At 40.8% G+C, this 11146-nt stretch overlaps 1 protein-coding gene across 1 annotated transcript; it reads right to left on the minus strand.

Annotated features, from left to right (window-relative positions):
- Positions 1-8328: 8328 nt before the first annotated feature.
- Positions 8329-8847, minus strand: LOC149206059 (uncharacterized). Its single transcript, XM_089397576.1, has one exon. The coding sequence runs from the start codon at positions 8845-8847 to the stop codon at positions 8329-8331; it is 519 nt and encodes a 172-aa protein (XP_089253702.1).
- Positions 8848-11146: the final 2299 nt, after the last annotated feature.

Here is an 11146-nt window from a genome sequence, read left to right on the forward strand (position 1 = left end):
AGGGAAATTCAGGTAAGCACGTAGTTTTTATTGATTGAGCCCACTACACAAGAAGGATAAAATTCAACATACTTGGAGCTATTTTAAAATAATACATGGAAAGGGTGAGCATTATGGTTTAGGTGCTTGTGTGAAGCGAGCACTTAGGAGGTACCAAATGAGTCATGATGAAAATCAACTCAAATCATCACTAGAGGTGGTCAACTGGTGTAGATCCCATTTAGGACATGAAGGTCACGAATCTATTAAGCATATGTGTAGGTTCTTCTGGAATGTTTAACTTGGAGATGTGAATAGATTCATTCCTTGTGACTGTAATATTGTAGAAGGAACTTACACTCAGTGTGGAGCAAAGACATGGGGGAAATATTTGCCATCGAGACAAGAAAACTCGCATGTTTTTGTGAGTTTTTCATTGGTGTTGATGGATGTAGACTTGATCACTGTGAAAAACACGAGTATGTGAAAGGATGGAAATATGTCCCTCTTAATCCAAAGGGACCTCATCCAATTCCGACGTGGCAAGAGATGCATGATGAAGAGGCCATCATTTCACTTGATCATGATCGAGTCTATGATCTTGTAAGGGAAGGTATGTGGCATGTCTATCATTAATGGTTTCATCTATAAATTGAAATCTTTAACGTATTATCTAATACATTTTTTGTATTTTGGTTGTAGGCAATGTTTTCGCTATCACACCCCCCTTAGGAAATGAAGAGAATGTGGCATATTATTTGATGCAATGCGCATAGGTGGAAAGTAGATTGGTGAGACCGTATGAATATGGAAAATTCACATACCAAATTGGTTACATGGTTGTGATGAGCCATTTTTTTGAAAAGGTTAAAAAATAGGCTGATCATATCATTCATAGAGATTTGATGCCTAAATATATATCTTGCCAATACAACCATCTAGTCACAGGAACTCAGATCAATCCCATAGAAATCAAAACAAATAAAGGTGAACTAAGTAGATGGAAGTTGACAGAATCAGAACATGAACGTATTATGGAGACTTTCATTCCTATGAGCCATTGGCCAGATGAGTAGATGATGCAAATGGCAAGCCTTGAAGTCAAGTCTATAACAATCAAGTGTAATCTAATCTAGTATAAGATATCAACATATGAATTTTGTAATTTGTAAATGTGACAGTTGAATACTCTTGTAATTTTGAATAGATAAATGTTTCCCTCTCGTCTAGGATGGATTCATAATGGTGTACATATAAGTTATATAAGCTTTAGTTTCCTTAAGGTGCTTAAGTTTCTAAAGTTTTACAAATTTCAAGGAGGTTTTATTTTTAGGGATAGGATCCTTATATGAACCCTGTAGATCTAAAATTTAATTAAAATTTAGAATCAATAGGGACTTAGATTTAGATTTAATTAAAACTTTTGATATTAATTTTTTTTAAATGTCATGTAAAGTATTGATGTTGAGTATGGAAGAAATATTATAGATTTGTATACATGTCATACATTTGGTTTCTAGAAAATCCATTTATGTATGTAACAACCAAGTTGATATAATATTATTTTACTTAAAGTGGAAATTCAACTATCTAGGTTATGAACAACATTGAAATATTTTTATGTTATTAATAAATGTCATGTGTCAGTTTGATATAAAACATGGAAAGAGTTTTTTTTTTAAGAAAAAAAACACTTATGTATTAATATAAAAACATATAGTACATTTATCATAGATTTTGATTTTCTGTCTACATCTTCAGCATAAAACACAACAAAAAGAGTTACTTGTCACATTTTCCAATAACCATATCTTCTAGTTCTAGATACTAGAGTTCTGTAGAACATTCTCAGTCCTCCTTAGACCATAATCCACAAAAAACACGAAATGCAAACAACTTCTTACAAAATAATATGTCCCATGCATTTCAGTATTACCCAGCATTGTCTCTTATCTCTTCGAAAAGTTAATGCTTCCTGCATTTGTCTTGACCCCTTGTTCGAATACTAAGAAATAAAACTTACCTGGTGCCTTGCCAATGCCTCTTTTGGATAGTATATCAGCTGTCTAGTTTTGTTCCCTGTAAATGTGATCAATATTGATGTGTTGGAACATACATACCATTGTCTTGATGCGCTTCATCCAGTTATTTAAAATTGGAGGATTGAATTTATTCTGGCCTTTAGCCCAGTCAATAATTCCTTTTGCATCCCCAAAGACCTGTAAGCTCTCCATTCCCATCCATTTCGTTGCGATCAACACTCCCCATAGTGCAACTATCTTTGCCTTATTGTTCGTGCCCTGGCCCCCTTCCCACCAAAAGTGATAACAGTTACCCGACTCAAGGACAATGTATGCCTCGCATCAACATTTCCTCCTACATCTCACACCATCAAAGAAACCCACAGGAAATTTATGCCATACGTCTTTCCAAATGATACTTATTGATCCAGATGAATGTTGGTGTCCACCCACCTATCCCACTTAGACCCCCACAACTGTCTCATTCAGTTTTTCAGTTTCCTTAATTGTAGCACAGTTTACTATTTTTAGCAGTTTTTCAGGTCCTGAACTTCTGGAGCCGTTTCGAGACCCTAAACGACGTTTTTTTGGGAAATTTGGGAGGAATTGTTGCTCTTCCCAAAGTTGTATTCCTCGGATAGATCTTTCTAACGAGCTATTGTGCGCGTCAAACGAAGATCGTATGCCAAAGTTACGACCCCGGGAAGTTGATGTACCAATTTACCCGAAACAGGGCCCATAGTTTGGCGTTTCATCTCCTAGGGTTAGGTTTTTGGATGTTTAGGGTTTTCCATTATTTCTCAACAATAAATAGGCCTTCGAGCCTCATTGTAACACAGTTCAGAGGCATGTAGCTACCACATCTCTTCTTAGAGATAAGCTACCATCGCCCTAGCTGGTTTATTTCCATTTCTGTTTGTAAGCATATTTCAGTATTTTACATTAATCAAAGGAAGTATTATTTCTGCTGTATCTCTGTATTTATGGTTATTTTTGTACTTTATTGCGTTCTTGTATAAGTCCAGATCAGTGGTATCAGAGGGGTCTGCTCTTTCTTTGTCTTTCTTTGCATGTCCCCAACGAGGTCGGGATATAAGGAGTTATGGCTTGAACTGATTGAACCTTTGCAAGACTAGCTTCACAAATCCTGATGGCCTCCCATGGCGGATGAAAAGAAAGATGAGGGGGTAGGAGATCCTATCAAAATCTTGCTTGAAGAAGTCCTCGAGTGACAAAGGAATGCGATGATGCAAAAATTTTCCCAGATCCTTCAATGGCTACACAGGGGTGACGCATCAACTCCCAACAGCTACTCTGGAAACACCACACCCTTTAAGGTACAAGTTAACTTTGAAATCCCCATATTCAAGGGTCAAATAGATGTAGATGCTGAGATAAATGGTTAAATCTGCTGGAGGTTATTTTTCTGTTTATGATTTTTCCAGTTGGGAAAAGATTACTTTTTTTCTTCTCAAAGTAGCCCCCCACGTCAAGGACTGGTGGGAAACCTACTGCGAGCAGAAGGAAGAAAGTACGAGGTCACTATTTTTAGTGGCACCCACTTGGAATTCATTCCAGGATGCCATCAAGGAGCAATACTATCCTGTCAAAAGTTATGAGGACAAATACATAAAGTGGACCACGCTACAGTAGGGAAGGGACCAAGATGTGTCGGAGTTCACAAACATTTTTCATACCCTTTGCACAAAGTTGGGTATCAAGGACTGTGAGCTACATTTGGTACTCAAATATCGTGGCTGCCTACATAGATACATCCAGGACAAGATGGAGTTCTTGAACATCTCCTCACTTGGCACGACGTATCGATACGCTGTCAAAATTGAGCAGAAGTTTAAACAAAAGAAGCGAGACTTTGGATCTGCGAATCCGAACAATAAAGGACAAAGCCAAGGCGGGATGACACAAGACAACTCGTCGAAGCTGCAAGAAAAGAACAACACCACGAAGTCAAATAAGGACACAGGGTGTGAGTTCCATAAGAGCCCCACTCACAACACATGTGAATGTCAGACCAAGCAGTCACTGGTGGCCGATTTGAAGGCTTCAGAATCATATCCATGTTCCGACCCCAAGTCAGAACCTGACAAGGGGAATGGAAAAGGGAAGCAGATCATTGATGTGGATGCCACTGTTGCCACCACTAAGGTCCAGAAGAATGAGCCCGAAGATCCAGAGGAGGGGGAGCACCTTTTCCACTCACAGATGTGGGTGAAGGGTTCGCCACTGCAATTCATTGTCGACAGTGGTAGCCAAAAGAACCTCATTTCAGCAAAGGTCGTGAAGCAGTTGGGACTCCCAACCATACTACACCCGCAACCGTACAACATCGGTGGCTTCACCAAGGACGGGATCTCTGAGTTCGCCAGCAGTGCTGCTTCCCTACAACATCAAGCCCTTCATAGATGATGTATTGTGTGATGTTGCACTGCTTGATGTTTGCGATGTAATATTAGGCCAACCATACTTGTGGAGGCGACTTACTGTGTATGAGTCAAGGCCTCGCGCTGTTATTATTTCTTTGGGTAATTCATTATGCAAGATACCAGAGGTAGCCCCACCTACCGCCACTTCTTTGATCTCTGCTAAGAAATGCAGCAAGATCATCTCCCAGACTAGGAAATTCATTTTTTTTTGGTTCACTCCCAAAGTAAGGGGAAGATCGTCACCACATCCATGACCCCTGCAAAGGGTTCCTCCACGTAGTAGCAACAGCAGATGGATATGGTCATGAAAGAACATAGGAACATCTTCTCCTCACCCACAGGGGTACCGTTGCACTGTCAGGTCAAACATTCATTCAATCTGACTCCCAGAGAACCTCTACCCAATGGGCTGATCTATCGCCACTCCATTCTGGAAAATGCCAAGTACAAGCAGCAACATGATCAGCATCAGGTACCACACAAGTTTCAAGTGGGCAACAAAGTCTGGTTGCATCTGTAGAAAGAACACCTTACAAGAGCCCATCAGAAGCTCAGACCACTCCGATATGGTCCTTACACCATTACCAAGGTTGTGGGAAACAATGCTTTGGAGCACAACATTCCCCCATTCCTTTTCTTGCACCAAGTGTTCAATGTGGACCACCCTCGACCAAGCTTCCCACCATTACTGGACACATCAGAGGTTGCAGAACAACTCACCAGGGACCAAGTTCAGCAAATGGAGGAACTCAACGTAATGGGGACCATTGCTTCCTAGGGGGGAGGAATGATCCAGGTGGATTTTGGTGGCCACCCGCCTATCCCACTTGGACCCCCACAACTGTCTCTTTTAGTTTTTCAGTTTCCTTAATTGTAGCACAATTTACTATTTTTAGCAGTTTTTCAGGTCCTAAACTTCTGGAGCCATTTTGAGGCCTGAAACGACGTTTTTTGGGAAATTTGGGAGCAACATGGGTCCAGGGATCAATGTTTCTCTTCCTAAAGTTGTAGTCCTAGGACCGATCTTTCTAACAAGCTATTTTGCGCGTCAAACAGAGATCATATGCCAAAGTTATGACCCTGGGAAGTTGATGTACCAATTTACCTGAAACGGGGCCCATAGTTTGGTGTTTCATCTCCTAGGGTTAGGTTTTTGGATGTTTAGGGTTTTCCATTATTTCTCAACAATAAATATCCCTTCTAGCCTCATTGTAACACAGTTCAGAGGCATGTAGTCGCCACATCTCTTCTCAGAGATAAGCTACCATCTCCCTAGTTGGTTTATTTCCATTTTTGTTTGTAAGCATATTTCAGTATTTTACATTAATGAAAGGAAGTATTATTTCGGCTGCATCTCTGTATTTATGGTTATTTCTATACTTTATTGCGTTCCTGTATAATTCCGGGTCACTTATGTGCTTGTTATCAATTTTAGTTGGACTGAGGTCCATGAAGTATGCAACTATTTTGATAACCTCCTCCCTTAGAATCAGATTTTTGTTCTAAAAAATGAGTGCATTCTTTCTACGCCATATGACCCAAATGAGATATAGTGGGAGAAATCTATATCTATCTTGAGTTTTGAACCATTTCCATAAACAACTTCTTAATGATGAAAATTTCTTAATTGGCTTGATACCAAAAGTGTCCAATACCCCCTCCCAAACAGCCTGCGCATATGGGCAATGCAGAAATAAATGAACATTATCCTCATTACATCTCATGCAAAGGAGACATATCCCCGACCCTATGTGTCCTCTGTTCAGTAAATTATTCCATGTCAATAATCTGTCCATTATAGCCAACCAGCAAAAACATTTGATCTTGTTGGGAATATTCCCTCTCCATATTTTCTGAATTGAGGAAGTACCCTCGTTCCCCATCTCCTCCCTAGGGATATTGTTGTATATTTATTTTACCAATGGGTGCCCCTTTTTTATGCTCCCCCCCCATGACATGTGATCATGCTGGCCATTAAGAGAGATACCTGCATTTCTCAGATTAGTAATATATGTTTCCCATTCACAGTATCCGCCTAGGTAATTGAATATCCCTGGCATTTTTCCATGATTCTCGGTCAATGCATAAATCATTAAGTATGAAAATATATTTAAGAAATATTATCTCTTTGATATGCAGGAAATGAAGGATTCCAAATGATAATGAGTGATTTCCCCCCATACAATTAATTGCATCCAATACAATCTTGATAATTGACCCATCCCTTACCTCCCACCGCACCAATCCCATCACCCACTGTATGTTTTTCATCATACTCTTCCAAATATATGATGTTGTAGACTTCATCTTTTCCCCTCCAGAAATCCATGCAGTGAAATACCGCCCATACATGTACTTATATGTGATGACCTTTAACCATATACCTGAGCTCGTAGTTTCCCTCCACATGTTCTTTATGATTAGTGCACTGTTGAAGGCCGATGGATCTATTATATCCCACCCCCTTCCTCAATGAGTCTTGTAATGTGCGACCATTTAACTAGATAATACTTCCCTTGAGATAATGTTCCAACCCAAATGAAATGCCCCATGATGGATTGTATCTTTTTAATTATCTTCTTTGGCAATAGAAAAAGATGCATCTAGTATACCGCTAAATTTTGAAGAACAATTTTTAACATAATCATTCTTCCTCCCATAGACAACCATCTATGAGTCTAGCCATCTAGCTTCTTTTGGAACCTATCAACTAACCATTCCCAGTCCTTGTTGCAGTAATTGTTAGGCTTCAGGATGAACCCCAGATATGTAAATCCTTCATCCAAATGTTGCATCCCAACTCCTAAGAGTAATATGATGTCTTCCATCACTGAATATGCATTACCATTACGAATAATAATTGATTTCGGGCCATTCATGCATAATCCCGATGCCCTTCCAAAGGAAGAAATGATGCAATGAATAACTGTCCATTCAGCCATGGTAGCAGGACCGCCGAAAAGGAGGTCATCGATGAACATCAAGTGAGTAATGTCAATCCTTTTAGATACTCTAACACCTGAGATTGTTCCCTGTATTTTTGCATCCCACACTTTCCTACTGAGGTTGTCAATGACCATGAGGAACAACATAGGAGAGAGAGTGCATCCCTGCCTCAAGCCCCTGTGTGCCGAGAAGAATTTGGAAGGCATTCCATTTATGATAACAACAAAATTCATAGTCTTTATGCAAGCCATAATCCATCCAATGTTAGGATTGGACAGTCCCGCTTTGATCATAATCATTTTGAGGAATTCCTAGCCAATACAGTCATATGCCTTGGTCAAATCCACCTTGAGAAGGCAAGACTTCAGGTTCTTGGATTTAATGGAATGCATAATCTCTTGAGAAATACCAATGGCATCTTGTATATGTCTTCCCTCGATGAACCCAAATTTTTCCTCAGTAATGTGTTTAGACAGAATCGGCTTCAATCTTCTAGCTATCACTTTAGATATCAGTTTATACACAATGTTGCAAAGTGATATCAGTTTGAAGTCTGCAAATGTTTGGGGGCTTTTTCTCTTAGGGATGAGAGCGATAAATGTGGCATTGATAGCCCCATGAATGTAGCCATTTATCCGAGACTCCTCAATCATTTCCAGTAGATTGGGAATCATCAAATCAGAGAAATGGATAAACACTTCCACCCCCCAGCCATCTGGTCCGGGGCTCTTCTCTCGGGCAATTTCTTTCATAGTCTCAATCAATTCATCCTTAGTGACAAGCCTACTCAATAGTTCGTTATCCTCTCCCGAGAACATCACCGAAATATGAGAGATAAATTTTTTTTGAGCATGAAATTCATGATGTTGGTCCTTATACTGATTCTCGAAATGGTGAATTGCCTCTAGCTCCACCGAAGATTGCGAGGAAATTAAATTTCATGCCTCATCCTGAATGCTTTTGATGAAATTAATACTCTTCCTATAGTTGAATTGTCGATGGAAGAATTTCGAGTTCTTATCCCCCGCTTGAACCCAAATCACCCTACTCTTCATACGAATGTCCTCCTCTTGTTTTAGTAGCACTGAATGCTTAATACCCTCCATCTCAATTACCTTGTCCCTGTATGAATCAGAGAAGAATAGGGGGTCGGTAGGATCATTGAGCATCCGGATGGATTCATCAATGTCCCTAAGAGTCTTATCCTCTTCACATTTCTTCCCCGAAATCCACACTCGAGCTTCCCATTTTGACTGTGATAGCTTGGTAGATATTGCAGACAAACAGTCCATAGGGCCCGTAGTCAATGGCCTCTTCCACACCGAATAAACAAGATTTTCAAATTCCTTCATCTGCAGCCACCTTGGATTAAATTTGAATGGATAAGATATTTTAACATGATCCCCTCTCCATGCTAACATAATAGGCTTATGATTTGAAATGCTGGCAGTAAGCATCGATGATTCCAGATTAGAAAGGTGGTGAAACAGTGAATGACACACTAAGAATCTATTAATTATTTTGCAATACCTTCTCCTCAAGTGCGTCCATTCCTCCATGTGGGACCTAATGGGTATGGAACTACATCTACCAAAGCTTGAACCTACATCAAATCATCAAAATAAGAATACAATCCATCCTCTCGCGCCCTATTCCCCCAAATCTTAGTCGGCCCCAACGAGAAGTTAAGATCTCCAGCTATAATAATTGAGCTCATCCAAAAAATGCCTGATTTTGTCACCCAGTCCCAATATTGTTTACGACCTGAATAAGGAGCATATGTGTTGATAATCCTTAATCTCTTGTTCAATCCCATCTTATACCCAGACATTATAATTCTTGCACACGAATTGTGTGCCACCAGATCAAAAATATTGGGATTCCACATCACCCCCAATCCCCTCGAATGCCCATTGGCATCAAATGCACATACATACCAATGAGGACAAACAACAAGCATAGATTCCATCGCCTTTTCACGCTAGGTCATTGTTTCTTGTAGGAGAATCAAGGATGGGTTATATGACCAAACCAGTCCCCTGAGAGAGCAGATTTTATGGGGTGCTCCCACCCCCTTGATATTCAAGGATATAATGGTCATGGAGGGACCCCTAGGTCGGGCGTTCCCTCTCTAAGGACCCGAGTACCATGGACATTAGAAATTGTGATCCTCCCAACAATATATGAGGCATCAATGCAAAATGGAACCCCTCCCGATTCCAGATCAGAAGAAGGGGATAACTCAATATTATTACACTCAGTGATTTTCTTGAAACGGGGAGCTCATTTTTTCCTGTTGGTGAAATTCCGGCAGCTAGGCCCTCCATCAGTTGCCTCATGGTTTTGGAAAAAATACTTCTTGATGGTCAGGGGAACCAAGGATTCATTAGATACAATGAGAGCTTCCAACTCTCAGCCGGGCAACAATGAATTTGTCAGGGATTTCCCATCTTTTGGAAGCAAAAGGGAGGATCAGCCACCCACCCGACCCTAAGGAGAATAAACAGCTGAGCCGGTAAAATATCTTTTCATAGGTTTAGGGATAACCCCAGGGGTATCTCCCGTGTCTAGATTATTCATAGAAACCATGAATTCAGCCTTAGATTGGTCCTTCCCAAACCCCACGGAAGGGACATAGTCGAATAGGTTTGAAGTAGATTGGAATGCTACCTGATGTGCAGAAACAACAGGCAATTTAACAACAGAATCATTTCGAAGGTCAGAATTACCTGGGCCAACATCATAATTGTGTGCCTGGTCTACATGTGATTCCTGGACGATGCCCAATTATGGTCCTTGAGCAGCAAATTCCTCTCCCATCTATCCTGACTCCCATGATTGAGTAAACCCGGAACCCCTCAAGCCATCTCCCCTTCTTGTCAACCCTGGACAGGAAGAGATAGCGAAAAGGTATGCCCCAGTAGTCTATGGCCAAAGTGAAAGAGAAGCTACTCCATCTAATATCAAGCTCAACAATCAAACCTCTTCCCATGTCCACCTCAATAAGCACCCATGCCATCCACTTATCAAGCTGCCTGAAAGAGCCCTCATCCTAGTAGTAATATCTGCCAATTCTATTAGAAATTTCCATGATCGCTCCCACATTCCAAAGCTCCAAAGGAAGCCCAGGCAGCTTTGCCTAGATGAAATGTTTGCGAGGTGCCTTAGCAAATGGATCAAATCCCGCCTTCCATCTTTGCATTATAAGATATCCCCGACCCTTCACCCATGGCTCCTTCAAAATGAAGCCTGCATCCTCTGAATTTAGGAAGTGAAATGCAACCCATCCATTAAAGAAAATGCTCATCTTCGGCTTGTATTTCAAGGTAGGTAACCAACGTTCTTCCACCCACTTTTTCATCTGATTCCCCGACATATGGAGGTGATGCCACCTCCCCACTAGTGCCTTGTGCCTCAATCGTTCAATACTTTCCCAGTATGCCCCTGCTCCCAAAATTAATGGCGACTCCCCCTTCACTGCCTGTAAAGGGTGATTTTTTGGCTTTGAGACACGTCTTTTCTCTATACCACCTTACCTTTCCTTAGTACACCAAGCTCATTTTCTTGTCCCTGCACAATTGAATTCTAGAATTGAAGAAGTCCGAACATAACCACCCGCTCTGCATTGATAGTGACTTCAATCAACTCCTCGGGGGATGGATACCCTCCGTCCTGCATTCCTGCCATGTGGATAGACTAAAGTCCTACAACGGAACAATAGTATGTGGTCCCTCCAAAGTCCGCCTCGTGGCACCC

The sequence above is a fragment of the Pinus tabuliformis genome, chromosome 1_2 (assembly GCF_031772625.1).
Source record: "Pinus tabuliformis cultivar Carrire ecotype Pingquan chromosome 1_2, CPIR1, whole genome shotgun sequence".
NCBI lineage: Eukaryota > Viridiplantae > Streptophyta > Pinopsida > Pinales > Pinaceae > Pinus > Pinus tabuliformis.

Coding starts and splice junctions, on each gene's coding strand:
- LOC149206059 (XM_089397576.1), bottom strand. CDS start 8,847: ATGCTTACTGCCAGCATTTCAAATCATAAGCCTATTATGTTAGCATGG.